At 62.3% G+C, this 14,644-nt stretch overlaps 1 protein-coding gene across 1 annotated transcript in view; it reads left to right on the top strand.

The window, feature by feature from the left end:
* The first annotated feature begins 11,164 nt into the window (after positions 1–11,164).
* The window catches only part of BRSK2 (BR serine/threonine kinase 2), a 48,609-nt gene continuing 45,129 nt past the window's right edge, over positions 11,165–14,644 (top strand). Inside the window, exon 1 of the mRNA XM_045558564.1 lies at positions 11,165–11,294. Coding sequence (XP_045414520.1) covers positions 11,204–11,294 — 91 coding nt within the window. The 5' untranslated portion in view covers positions 11,165–11,203. The remainder of the gene's footprint in view (positions 11,295–14,644) is intronic.

The raw sequence follows: 14,644 nt of genomic DNA on the forward strand, positions 1-14,644 counted from the left end.
CTAAAATATGCATGAGACGGACTGTCTGAAGCACTTTCAGTGTGCAGCTCACAGTGCTGCAGCCGCTGCCCAGCAGCCTCTGCATTTTATTAAACTCCCCGTTTCTTGTTCAAGCGCCAGTGGGAACACGTGCAGAGATGCGGCACCTCCAACCGTGACCCCAAAGGGGTTCCCACGCTCTGGGCCGTCGGACGGCCCCACCCCTCCTGCCAATGCGTGGACCCCACCAGAGCAGCAGAGCCTGGGGTGCCCCCAGGACAGAGCACCCCTCTGAGTTGCTGGACAGTCTCTCTGCATCCTGAGGCTGGACCCTCTTAGCGGAGCTTGGGGTCGCCCAGGAGCAAGGCCCCCTTCTTTCTCTGGGGCGGCCAGAAGCAGGCACGGCCGTGCAGAGCCTGAGCCGGGCATCAGCCCCTCTCCATGGCCCAGGGACGCAGGAGCCACCAGCTGGGCAGCAGGGCCGGGGAGGAGGGAGCAGCACCCCTCCTGGGGCACCAGAACCCAGACATGTCGTGGTTCCGAGGGGGGCACCCGGGACGTGCTCCCAGCCCCCCTTCCCCTGCCAGGGCTCCGGGCGTGGGGTGGGGACCCCAGGGAAGAGGCAGCCGCGCAGCCAGCCCAGCTGGGGAGAGCAGGCCTGGGGGAGACGTCGGAGACGGGCGGGGGCACCTGGCTGTGACCCTGCGTGAGCTGGGCCCACGCACAATTGAGCCGTCGGCTCCTGGCCTGGCGCCTAGAGCACCTCCCCGATGCCGTGTTTGCCTCTAGGAAGGCGCGTCCCGTGGGCGGGAGCAAACACCAGCAGGGCACATGTTTTAGGGAAACCCGGCAAGGCCTGGAAAGACGGAAGGTGCCATGACTGACTCAAGGAGAAACAGGAAATCTGAGTAGATTATAACACGCAGAGATTGAACGAGTAGTTTAAAAACTTCCCACAAGGACCAACCCTGGCCTGGGTGCTTCACAGAGTCCAACCGAGTCCTACCGAGTCCTACCGAGCACTGAAGGAGGAATCACACGTGTGTCTTCACACGCCTGCAAGACACCCACGAGGAGGACAGTCCTGACTGGCTCTATGGGGGCAGCACCGCCTGACCCCAGACCAGGCCGGGGCATCACAGGACGAGAAACCTGCAGACCAGACACGAAACTCACAAAATACCAGCAGACGGAATCCAGCAACGTCAGAAAGGGTCGCACACCCCGACCAGTTCCTGGGATTTACCCCCGGGGACAAAGCCGGTTTAAATGCAAACACGGGTTAATGCCATACACGGCACCGGCAGGAGTTTTATAAAAGCCACGTGATCATCGCAGCCGACACAGTCAAAGCATTTGGCGGAGCCGAGATCTCGAGAACTTACAGAGCAGCACGTGGCTCCCTCCCCTCCGTGGCAGCACCCGCCACGGAATCCAATCCCTTTGTGATTCCGACAGAAGCAAGAAGCGCAAACGGCATTTCCACGCCCTTCCCGTATTCGCAGGAAGGCGCCTCCCCTCTCTCCAGAGAGCTGAGGACAGTGTTCCATCCAGGCCACCCGGGAGGAGGCTGACGTTTAGGTTGTTCCGGGCACGGCCGGGACCAGCAAACAGGCACAGGACACGCAACCCGCGCACTGACAGGTGCGCTGCCGTGGGGCACTCCCCCCACCCTGCAGTGGCCATCGCTGGGCTGAACTGGACAAATGCTGCAAAGACATCCCGGAGCGGAAAGCCAGAGCCAGATCCGGCCGCGTGGCAGAGGGGAAGGGAAACCCACGGGGAGGCAATGGAGAAGACGCCGGAATAAAACAGTCTCAGAAAAACCTTCAACACGCGGGGAGTGAGCTCCTCCCCCCTGACTAGGCACCGATGACAAAGCCACGGCTAGTGACACCATTCATCGTGGCCGTTTCCGATACCACACACAAAAAGAGACGTTTGCTTCGCTTCGAGTCAGCGCTGCACAGAGGTGCCAGACAAGGTCACTGGGCAAGAAGAAGAAATTACACAAGAAGTAACAGCATCTCTATTTGCAGGTGACGCGAGCCTGTATGTAGAGAATCCTACGGAATCCACTACGAGGCCATTAGAACCAATAAGCAAGAGCATCCAAGGTGCAGAGCAACGACCAGTATGCAGAAGTCAGCTGTCTTGCCCTAAGCTGGCCACAAGCAATCTGAAAATGAAATCAAGAGAACACTTCTATTTATGACAGCGTCGAAAAGAATAACATACTCAGCAACTCAGTTTAAGCTCTAAAAAGTACAAAACATTGTTGAAAGAGCTTGGAGAAGCCCTAAATAAACGGCAAGACCTCCCATGTGTATGGATTGGAGAAAGTAAATATTGCCAAGATGCTTTCCAAATTAACCTACAGATTCCATACGATCCCTGTTAAAATCTCGGCTGCCTTTTTTGCAGAAATTGAAAAGTTGATCTTAAAATTCACCTGGGATTGGAAGGGACGCAGACGCGTCAAAACAGCCTTGAAAGAGAACGAGGCCGGAGGACCACCCTTCCCGATTTCGAAGTAGCCGCGAAGCTGCTGTCGTAGGGACGGGCAGCCGGGGTGTGAGGTTTGCGTTTGCTGCTTCTACTCAACACCGCGCGGAAGGAAAAGCTGGAGAAAGTGGGTGTGACCAAAACAAAGGACGTTTGTGCTTCAAAGGACACTGTCAGGGCAGCAAAAGACGTCCCGCGACTGAGAGGAGGTGTCGGGAATGACTAGCCGATGACGAGCTGGTATCGCGATAGAACTCTTACGACTGAGTGACAAGGACACGAGGAACCCAATTAGAATCAGAACAGAATTTCCCCAGGGAGATGCACCAGTGACGAGGAAGCCCAGGGAAGGTCGGAAATGGAGACCAAAGCTGCCGTGAGACCCCCAGGCCCCCAGGGGCAGGGCCGGGGCCGGGTGGACGTGGCACACTGGAGCCGCTTTGGGAAACGGCCCTGACAGGTGCTCAAGAAGCTAAAGGCAGAATCGCCACCGGAAGCAGCAGCTCCTCCCCCGGGCGAGTCCAGAAGAGAAATGAAAACACGACATCCTCACAACCGAGTGAGACGTTTGTCACAGCGTCGTTTGGAGCAGCCAGAGAGTGGAGCAGCCCACGCGCCCACCCACGTGTCCGTCCGCTGGGGAGTGGACAGGCAGAACGCGGTCCCGGCGCAGCTACAACACGCACACGGCCGAGTGGGAGAGGCCGGCACGAAGGGCCACGTGCTGTGTGACCGCGTGTGCGTGCTGTCCAGAGCAGGCCAGTCCACGGGGGAAGCGGACAGGATGCGGGTGACGGGGTGAGGCCTCCCGGAGGCCTTTCCTCTCTTCGGGGTGATGAGAACGTCCTAAGCCCATCATGGCGATGGTCGCCCGCCTCTGAGCACACTGGAACATAAATGCTGAGTTGTGGAGCTTAAAGGGGCGGATTGTAAGACGTGAATTTTGTCTCTACGTGGCTGCTAAAATTGCTTTGACGGAGAGGAGGTTACAGACATCACCGTTAGCAGAAGGTACTCGGGAGAGAACTCCCGGCAGCACTCACGAGCCGGGTGTGAACTGGCGGCACCAAAGGTGACTCGTTTTCCTCTGTTTCTCCATTTTCCCCCAGTGTCTTGAGTCAGCGCTCACGCCTTCGGTACTTCAGGGCCACGACGCACCGTTTTCTCTGCAGTCTTCTCAGACACGGGGCCTCCGTTCCCTCTGAACCAGCCCCTCCCCAACCTCCCCAGTGGTCCGTCTGACTTCCAGTAAGGCACATCACCACCCTGACCCTCAGACTCCTCTTCCCACACGGGAGCTCACCTTGGCCTCTGTGATGGCCCCTCCCCTGCACTCTCCTGTGCCCAGCGCATCCTACTCTGTGTCCCCCCAGGTCCTCTCGCTGTGCCCCTCTGTGTCCCCTGCCCCATCCACCCCGGCCTGTCCTCTTCTCATACTGCACAGTGGCCCGCCTCCTGGGGACTCGCAGGGCTGCAAGAGCAATGTGTGTGGCACAGAGTTGACCCCACGGTGTGGGCAGAGGGCCGCCCTGTGGCGGGACACTCTGGTCTCTGGGCCTCACTCCCTCGCCCGCTAGGGGCGGCGACCACAGGGTCGGGGAGCACTCGGGCTGGCACGGCAGGTGCTCCTCAGTCCGGGATGGGCTTTCTGAGTGTCTGGGGCCCGGGTGTGCTGCTCCAGAGCTTCCTGGCCAGCTATGCCGGGCCCCGTGGGGACTTCCAATTCCTTCCCGCAAGGTCCCTCCTCCCAGGTTCCTCCTGGTCTGCTCTCACCCGGGAAAGGACGCTCAGGACTCCCCCACCTGCCCCGGCTCCGGGGCTCCCCCAGGTCCCCACCACCCTGCTGTGCCCACCCAGCGTGTCTGGCCGTTCCCGCCCTCCCCCGTCCCAGGACCAGGGCCTGTCTGCTCTTGCTCTGCCCACAGCGAACTCTGGGGGTCTGGAGGTCTGTCTCTGTCCCCAACACCACTGATGACGGCCAAAGGAGCCGGGAGGGGCCCCTCCTCGCACAGCCGGAGGACCTGGCTCCCCACAGGCCACACCTGGGCCTCAGGAGGGGCAGGTGCGCTGGCCGGGCACCCACCCAGGGCGCCCCTGCACCACCTCACCATTTGCTGCCCCACCGCGGTCATCATTGTCCCCTCTGTCCTGTCTCTCTGCCATTATGAACATACTGGCAGGCAGCGTCAGGCACTTGGTGGTGGATGGAGCCCAGCAGACCTGGCTGCAGCCCGACCCCCTCAGCCTCCTCCAGGCCTGAATCTGAGGTCCGTCCTTACACCCGGGTTTCCGGGGTTCACCACTTACCTGGGCGGGACCGCAGGAGACCCCCCACTCTGGGACCAGGGACCAGGAGGCGTTCAGAGCCATCTAGCCTGGAGGGGACGGGCAGGAAGCAGCAGGAGGGCCTGGGCAGGCTGGGCTGGAGTGGGAGGGACAGGGCAGGGGGCCTGTGGCAGGTGCCTGGTGGACCCTGGGCTTGGGCGTGTGGGTGACAAGGGCCCCCAGGACACCAGGGGACCGCTGGCGGGAAAGGGAAGCGGAGCCTGTCTGGGGTCGCTGTGTGGGGCGCAGACCCCGCGTGTAGACTTCCCTCCTTCCTGACCAGCACCGGGAGGTTCTGGACCCGGGTCCCCCGACCCCTCGGAGAGCCGGGCCGGGCGGGACCGACGTGTTGGGTGCTGGCCTCCCCGCGCCAGGCCGGCGGGTCCCAGTTTCCTTTCTGCGAAGCAAGAACACCAACTCTAGCCTCACCTGCCACCCAGCTTTCTTCAGAGGGCCGCAGCTGGCGGACCCCACCAGGGAGGGGCAACAGAAAACAGGGTGTTGCCAGACACCCCCACTGGGGGTGGGCAGGGACCGGGTGGGAGAACCAGGAGCCCCCAGGCCCACACCCAGCCCTGCACCTCTCTGCCCTGCCAGCTGCTCTGGGGGAACTCCTGGGCCCCCACCCACCCCCGCCTCCAGGGCAGCTCCCCCCAAGGCTCCTGCGATGCCACGTCTGTGCCCCCTGGGCCAGCAGCCCCTGGCATCCTCCTGGTCTCCGGCAAGAGCCTCTGACCCTGCGTCTTGGCGCAGTGGCTGGCAGCCCCCAGACCCACAGGGCACCTCCCTGCCAGAGCTGTGCTGCGGCTTGCAGGGGTCGGCCTGGCTCTGAGCCTGTGGAGTCCTGGCTTCCCCCCTGCCAGGACAGGTGCCAGCCTGGCTGGGAGTGCTTGGGGGACCCAGGTGAGAGACCCTGTGCCTTCCCCTGCCTCTCGGGTCTCAGGCCACTGATGCGCACAGTGGCAGTGGGGGGGCGTGGATTAGGCCTTGGCCCCTGCCCTGGAACCACAACCCCTCCATTCTGCAGTGGGACATGCCAGCCAAGGTCAGAGAACGGGGTGGGAGGAGGAAGAGGCGGGGAGGCCGGGGCCCACCGCGCCTCGGGACCCACCAGCAGAGTGGAGTGGGGGGCGGAGGCTGCGGCATCAGAGACCCCGCCCCCGTCCACAGCCACGGCCCCCTCACGGGCTGCTGTGGGCTGGAGGTGGGCGCCGCATCGTGATGCTCATGGATGTGGGAAACTGAAGGGGAACGTGGCTTCCCCTCCCTGCCTGGGCCACTGGCCAAGCGGCATGGAGCTCATGACAATCTCACGTGCAATTTGGGGACGAACGGCACAGCTGAACGACCACCAGGTGACATGGAGCATTTCTATCCCCTGTAGGTTTCCTGTGCCAACCTCGCCCCGGACCTAGCGCCCTCCACCCACCTTCTGTGGCCACAGTGTCGCCCCTTCTACAATGTCAGGTAAACGCAGCCGCACAGCAGGCCACCTTCTGAGACGGGACGCTTCCCCTCAGCACGAGTGGTTGTCCCCATGTGGACAGGGTGTCTATTCAGCCACCGTGAAGGGCAACCGGGTTGTTCCCGATTTTTGTCTATTTCACGTAAAGCTGCTGTGAACATTTGCATACAAGTTTTGTGTGGATGTAAGTTTTCACTTCTTGGGAAAATACCTGTGAGTGGTATTGTTGGGTTGTATGGTAAACGTGTGTTTACCTGTAGGAGAAGCTCACTGGGCCGGGCGCGGTGGTTCACGCCTGTAATCCTAGCACTCTGGGAGGCCGAGGCGGGAGGATCGTTTGAGCTCAGGAGTTGGAGACCAGCCTGAGCAAGAGCGAGACCCCGTCTCTACTAAAAATAGAAAGAAATTAGCCGGACAACTAAAAATATATAGAAAAAATTAGCCGGGCATGGTGGCACACACCTGTAGTCCCAGCTACTCGGGAGGCTGAGGCAGGAGGATCGCTTGAGCCCAGAAGTTTGAGGTTGCTGTGAGTTAGGCTGACGCCACGGCACTCACTCTAGCCTGGGCAACAGAGCGAGACTCTGTCTCAAAAAAAATAAAAAAAAGCAGCAGCAGCAGCTCACTGGTTCCCCAGGTGGCTGGACCGTTTGCAATCCCATCTGCAATCCACGGCGCTCCAGGTGCTGTGTGTTCTCCCCAGTATGTGGAGGTGTCAGTCCCCTAAATTCCCATCGTCCTAATGGGAGTGTGGTAGCACCTTGTTACTATTCATGCTGAACATTCTTTTATGTGCTTATTTGCCATCCAAGTCTCTTCTTGTTTGAAGGGTTTTGTCTAATTTTTTGTTGAGCTATCCTCTTGTTACTGAGTGGTGAGAGTTCTTTATATATTCTAGACGCAGGTCTACTGTCAGAAATATGTCTTGCAAATATTTTCCCCCAATTTGTTGCTGTTCATTTTTCTTAACAGTGCCTTTTGAAGCACGAAAGTTTTTAATTCTGATGAGGTCCAATGTACTGTTTTTGTTTTATTTTATGGTTTGTGCTTTTTGCACCTTATCTAAGGAATCTGTGTTTAACCCAAGGACGCAAAGATTATTATTCTCTGTTTTCTTCTAGAAATTTAATACTTACAGCTTTCACACTGGGGCATATGAACCAATTCTAGTTAGGATCTGTGAATGTTAACTAGCTAATCTAGTTAATATTAGCACCTGGTGTGACGTAAGGTTCGCGTTCTCTCCCCATGTGGATGCCTGGTTGCTTCAGCACCTGTTGTCAAAATGACTGTCTGTTCCATCATGTATCTTCGCCCCCTTGTTGCAAACCAATCGCAAGAAATGTAAGCGTTTATTTCTAGACTGTCATCTCACTCTTTTATCTAATGTCTACCTTTAAGCCAACAGCATACTGTCTTGGTTACTGTGGTTTTATAAGACTTGAAGTCAGGCAGTGTGTCTCCCAATTTTGTCTTTTCTCTTTATAATCCTGTGGGCTTTTTAGGTCCTTCGTATTTCTTTATAAATTTTAGAATTATCTTGTCAATTTCTAAAAAAAAAAAAAAGACTTTTTTTTTTTTTTTTTCAAAACCGGCTATGGTTCTGACTGAAATTGCCTTCACTCTGTAGCCCCGTCTGGGGAGGACTGACATCCTAACCCAGAGTCTGGAGCCCACGAACAGGACAGGACTCTCGAGCGACTTGGGCCGTTCTGAGTCTCTCAGTGGCATTTTACAGTTTTCTGTGAACAAGTCTCATGCAAATGTTGTTAAATTTACCCCTAGTATTTCACGCTTTTTGATCCTATTTGTCAATGGTATTGTTTCTACAATTTCAATTTCTAGCTGTTCATCGCTAGTACACAGAAATAGAATTGACTTTGGCTTTGTATCTTGTGGTGTTGGCAAACTCATTTGTTAGCTTAGTAGTGTCTTGTCAAGTAGGATTTTCTGCAGACCATAATGTCATGTTCAAATGAAGATCATTTAAAATTTTCCCTTCTGGCTGGTGTAACTTTTGTTCCTAGCCCGTCACATTGGCTGCATCCTCCAGCGCAAGGCTGAGCCGAAGTGACAGCCGGACAATCTCGCGTCATTCCTGCTCTAAGAAGAAGCTTCCGGCTCTCACCAGGTGTGATGCTGGGCAAGGTTCCCTTTCCCGGGTTGAGGGGCTTGCCCCCCCTCTATCCCTGGTTTACTTAGAGTGTTTGTCATGGATGGGTGTTAAATTTTGTCTACTGCTGTTTTTGAATCTATCCAAATGACTGTGTTGAGCCAACTGTGCGTCCCTGGAACAAGCCCCAGGGCATGGATTCCTTTCATGTATTATGGGAACCCATTTGCTGATATTTTGTGAGGGCCTTTTGTGTCTAGGCTCGTGAGAGACAGTGGGCTTTCTCTCTTCTTGTCATGTCCTTGTCTGGATTTGGTACCAGGGTTACGACGGTTTCACATACAGAGTCGGGAAGTTGTCTCCCTACTGTGTTCTCAAAGTGCCGGTGTCGTATGGGTGCCTTTTGTCCCCCAAGTTCTTGGTAGAATCCACCAGCAAGATCTCCTGGCCCCAGCAGGATCCTTTTCTAACGCGGGGAACAGGCCTTCTTGTCCCCGTGTCGCTACTGACCGAGGGGGACAGAGAGCTTGGGTATCCACCCCAGTACAGCCCCCGGGCATCCCCACACCCGGCCTGGCTGTGACGGGCCACCAGAGGACGGGGCAGGGGACAGGTGTTGAGCTGGAGAATTCGGGCAGCAGACACAGGAGAGGTGCAGCCAGGGAGCTGGCCCCAGGGCCCCAGGGCGAGGCTGGCAGTGGCAATTCTCAATTCACAAATGGGCAGTTTTGGGGGATGAAGGGGATGAAGGCTCAAGCGGACAGCTATGCCTGGAGGGCCAAGAAGAGGGGCCCGGCCTGAGCCCCTGCGGTGGGCGTGGGCTGCGCAGACTCCGAGTGCAGGGGCAGGGCGGACTGCGAGTGGGAAAGGCAGGGACAGTCTTCCTGGCAACCAGGAGTGGCCAGAGGCTGGGGGACAGAGCCAACACTGCCCTGGGCACAGGAAGATGCACCGGGCGCACCTGGAGGCTGGGGCTTCCCACAAGTCCGCACCGGCACGGCCGTGACTGCCCAGGCCTCCCCTGGTCTCGGGCTCAGCCTCCGCACCGCCAGTCCCCCTCCAGCCAGGCCTCACTGCCTGACAGTTTCTGGGGTGCAAGGTCCCAAAGGCTCTTTGAAGTCTGGTGGAAACGAGCACCCGTCCCACTCACACCGGCTGGAGCAGGGTGGGGGGGGTATCTGCCTCCTGCCGCAAGCCCCCACCGCAGGCCCTGGCTGGCACTGCTTGTCCTCTGAGGCCCCAGAACTGAGCAAGGCCAGGGCATGCCAGGGCGGGGGGGGCAGTTGCTTGAGGGCTGACCCCCTCCTGGGCTGGAAGAGCACCCCCAGTTCCCAGCCTCTCCCCAGGGTGGGGCGGGGCCGGGGGTGAGGCTGGCCCTGGACCTCGGGAGGACCCTGAAGAAAGCCCGCGGGTGACACTTGAATACCCAGAGACTTGCTGTGGACGGGACACCACACTGGCGAACACAGCTTCCCCGGGGCCCACGTGGGGCAGGACCCCCAGATCTGCAGGGTCTGCCCAGCCCTCCCCCCCCACCTCCTGCAACACTAGCTTAACGAAACATGAGTGTTCCCTGAAAAAAACAAGAGGACCCCTCCGTGTCTGGCTGCCTGTGTGACCAGCCTGATGTCTTTAGACCTTCCAGATGCTTCTCCTGACCTTGGGTGCTGGGCACCCCCAGCCCAACTGCCCAACCTCATGGGAGGAGGGTCTGCAGCAAGGGCATGGGGGGGGGGGCGGGCTGCGCGGTGGCTGCTGGTGACCCTGCGTGAATTCCTTGATCTCGCTGTGCGGGTCACCCCTGCACACCCAGGAAATGCCTCCCTTTCTCCCGTGGGAACGGCGCGGAGGCGGAGGACCGCGTCCCGGGCACAGCCTTGGGAGCCGCAAGGTCAGGGCTCGGACACGGTCCGCGTGCAGCATCCACACCCTGCGTGCAGCACCCCCGCACCCCCACCCTGCCTGCAGCTCTCCCTCCAGCGCGGGCACCCCCGCTCCCCCACCGTGCATGCGGCACCCCCGCACCCTTACCCTGCGTGCGGCACGCCCGCACCTCCACCCAGCGTGCAGCACCCCAGCACCCCCACCCTGCGTGCGGCCCCCCTGCACGCAGCACCCCCACCCTGCGTGCGGCGCCCCCACCCTGCGAGCGCGGGAAACTCCTTCCGAAACCCGGGTCGCGGCCTGCAGAGGAACCCCGGGCCTGCAGCCACTGCACCCCTCCCCACGGCGGCCGCCCGCAGGGTCCCGGGCTGCGGCTCGAGGGCGGGCCGCGCAGCGGCGGAGCGGGACGGCCGGGCGGGGCCGGGCGTGGCGGGCCGCGGGCGGGAGGTGCCGGGTCCGCGCCGCCGCTCCGAGCGGCGTCTCCCGCAGCGCCCACGGCGGGCGGGGCGGCGCACGCGGGCCGCGCTGATTGGCCCGCGCCGCTGATTGGCCGCCGCGGGCACCACTTGCCGCCGCCGCTGCGGCCGGCTGCGCTCGCTCGGGCTCGGCTCGGCTCGGCGGCTCGGCTCGGCGGCTCGGCTCGGCCCCGCGGCTCGGCTCGGCTCGGCTCGGCTCGGCTGCGCGACCGCGGACGGGTGTGCGCGGGGGGCGCGGGGCGCGGGCCTCGGCGGCGGCGGCGGAAGCCTGGTGCCCCCGCCCGCCGGTGCTCTCGACGAGGCGCAGCGTCGCGCGGCCCGGCCTCGGACGGCCGCCAGGAGCGGGCGCGGGGCGCGGGGCGCGGGCGCGGGGTCGGCGCTCGGCGACGCGGGCGGACGGCGGGCCGGCCCCTCCCTGCCCGCGCCGGGCGCCAGTGGCCCGCGCCGCCGGGAGCGATGACATCGACGGGGAAGGACGGCGGGGCGCAGCACGCGCAGTATGTGGGGCCCTACCGGCTGGAGAAGACGCTGGGCAAGGGACAGACAGGTGCGTGCGCGGGGGCGGCGGGGCCGGGCCGGGAGGGGAGGGGGCGGCGCAGCGCGGGCCCGAGGGAGGCCGGCTCGGGCCCAGCCCCGGCGGCCGCGAACAATGGGCGGCCGTGCGCCCCCGTGCGCCCCGCCGCCGGGTCCCGTAGGCCGCGGGCTGCGGTCGGCGGGCGCGGCCCAAGGACACGCGGCGCGGCCCGGGGCGCACGGGCGGACGGGGGCTCACGGGCCGGGCCTGGGCAGCGCCCCTCGGGCCCGCTGCAGGTGCGCGACCCGGGCCGCATTGTGCGCCCGAGCGAAGGGCCCATTGTACCGCGGAGGAGGGGGCCGAGCGGGCGCCCATCTGCCGTCTGCCGCGGCCGCGCTAATAGGCGAGCTGCCCGAGCAGCTGCGCCCGGCCGCGCGCCCCGGCCGAGACCCCCACCTCTGTGCGGCGGCCGCCGGGGCCTCCCTGGCTGGGCCTCGGCCCCCCTCGCGGTGGGGGTGGCAGCGTGCGGGACCGTCAGAGGGCTGGACAGCGCCTTCCTCTCCTCCCAGGCTCAGCAGACTGTGACGCTGCACCACCCCGGGGGAGGGAGAGGCTGACCGATGCTGAGACCACAGTGTGCACCGGGGCCTGGGCCGGCCGGGGACAAAACCTGGACCCGCCGGGAGGAGGGGTCTTCCCAGCTGGCCCTGGCTGTCTTTCCAAGGGACAGGCTAGGTCCCTGCAAGGCCCAGCCCGGGTCGCAGTGACCATGGCTCCCCTTGCATTTGGCCAACTTTCCCCGGCCTGGCTGGGCTGGCCTGGCCAGCCCCCTCATCTGGCCAGCCAGGCGCGTTCACAGAGTCGCCTTTGTCGCGGCTAGGGCTCAGCCATTTTCTTTCTTCTCCCAGGGCCGGCCTGTCTTGGTGCCCCAGAGGTCCGATTGGCACTGTCCCCCTGTCCCCATCTGAGAAGTTGCTTAGACCGGGGGCAGGCAGGGCAGTGGCAGAAAGGAGGAGGCTGTGATGGCGTGAGCTGGCGCAGGGTGGGGGCTCAGGAGGCCCTCTGCAAGCCCCCCAGGGCTGCAGGGCGGCGGAGCTGGGAGGTGGTGTTGGGGACGGAAAGTGGGGCAGGGCCGGGCTCTCGGGGGAGGGCAGCGCCGTGATGTAACTGAGGCAGAAGCAGGAAGGCATCTGGGCTGGGGCCAGGGGAGCTGCCCTGCCCTGGGCAGACCGCCCCTCCCACCTGCCCAGGCCCTGGCGGGACCCTGGCCGTGGCACCAGGCTGTGGGCAGTGGGGGTGGTGCGGCCCAGGTTGGAAGAGGAGGTGGCAGACAGCCGATGCTCAGCCGAGCTCAAAATATGCATGTTTCCTGGTAGGAACGACCGCAGTTTGTGGAGTCGTTGGTGAAGGAAGGGGCCAGGACAGCAGAATGCAGGAGGCAGTGAAATAATCTAATTATTGTACCAATAAAATGTTATTATAAGGAAACATCAGCGTGTAAGCGATGACAACAATGAATTATGTACAGTGCCGCGCGGTCTCCGTGGGTAGGGGCTGGTCTCTGCACTCTTCATTGAGCTATGCCGTCTTACAGTTAATTACTGGGGGTTTCCACTGTAATTAGCATAATGAATACAAAAGGATGCACCCTGTGCGTGAGTCAAGGAGGAGCTCCTGTGGGAAAACAGCTCCGAGTGGAGTGGAGTGCAGCATGGCCTCCCCACTGGGGCTCTCGGGAGGCCGACTCCTCCCTGGTTCTGATGGTCGGAGGGCAGGCGTGCTGCCCAGGAAGGCCCAGGGCGAGGCCGGCCATTGCTGTTCATCTCCCCGCCCCTGCGTGTGGGGGGTCCTCGGAGTTTGGTGGACGTGGGGTCCCACGTGTGCGCCGGCCCCGGCCACTCCGCGCCAGCACCAGGAGAGGTGCCAGGTCCCGAGCCAGACAGGGGGAGGCTCCTGCGAGAGATCTCGGGGGGACATGCGGCTGGGCTCCCAGCCTTGGGGACCTGGCCCCTGGCATGGCCGCCCGTCGTGGACCTCAGCTCCAGCCCGTTCTGGTCTGTGACTGGCGGCTTGTTCGTTTCGGCCCTGCCTGTTCCTCCCTGTCCCTCTGCCAAGTCTCTGACGTGGGAGCCGCTCACCCCGAGACAGCTGTGGACAGAGAGCCCGTGAGGTGGCCGCAAGCCTGGTCTGGTGGCCGCGAGCCTCGCGGTGTGGCGGGAGCCTATCAACCCGGCCGACCCAGGTGGGCTGTGGATCTGCTCTGGGATGGTGCCTGTGGCGACTTGGGTCATGTGGGGAGAGGTGGCACGTGGCCTCCCCGTGGGGCTAGCATAGCCGTGGCGCATGGTCGTCTCGCTTCTGCCCAGGTGTTATTTGCACAGCTGCGCTCTGATGGCCCAAGTGCCCCGACCCAGGTGCCCGCGAGGCCAAGTGCACGGTGGCTCCAGGAAGGCGGTTTCTGGCCAAGGCTGTCGGGGGCCCTTTGGGGCCTCCCAGGGGCAGGTGGTGCTGGGTGGGTGGGAATCCACCTGCAGAGGTGCCGTCTGGGCTTTTCCTTGACCCAGGAGATGCTTGCTGAGCCCCCGCCTTGGGCTGGGTGGATGTGAGGTGCAGTCCCTGCCGTCAAGGGACGTGGGGAGGCTGGAGGGTGAGGATGCGTGGGGACATGTCCAGTCCAGGCCCCTGCGGCGCCAGGAGGGAGTGTCATGTATCTGTGTGGACTTTATCGCTCCCACCCCTCGGTAAATGGAGCAGGGCACCTTCCTGCCAAACCAGAGCTCGGCCCCGGAGGACCCGGGAGGCCCCTGTGGAAGGTGGGGGACTCAGGCCCTCTGAGCTGTGTGGGGACCCAGGCTCCCAGAGAGACGCGGGGAGCCCTGCGTCCAGTGCGGGAGAAGGGAGGTGGCCGAGGGACAGGGCTTACCTGGCTGGGCTCACCTAGCTGGTGGGTGGGCTGGGGGAGGCCCTTGGGCTTCCTAGGACTGGGGACACCTTGCCACATTCCCACGTGACCTTCAGGAGGGTTGACCTGGAGTCCTGGGGGCAGGCAGGATGGGGGAGGGGAGGGGAGGGTGGGGGCAGGTGGGAGGGAGGGAAGGGCAAGGCAGGGCAGGGGCCAGGTGTGGAGAGCAGGGGCCCTGGCAGACCCTGGGGTGGCCCCAGGGCTTGGGAGGTGAAGGCAGAGGTGGGGGATGGCAGGGGTGGGGTGACGGCGCAGGGGCTGAGTGGAGAGCCTGCTCAGGGCCCTGGTGGCAGCCAGGTGGCCTGCTCAGGGCCCTGGTGGCAGCGAGGTGGCCTGCCCGGGGCCCTGGTGGCAGCGAGGTGGCCTGCTCAGGGCTGGGGCCCAGAGACTGTGGCCGGGCAGATGGGACCCAGTGGCCTCT

Source organism: Lemur catta, chromosome 7 (genome assembly GCF_020740605.2).
Source record: "Lemur catta isolate mLemCat1 chromosome 7, mLemCat1.pri, whole genome shotgun sequence".
Lineage (NCBI taxonomy): Eukaryota > Metazoa > Chordata > Mammalia > Primates > Lemuridae > Lemur > Lemur catta.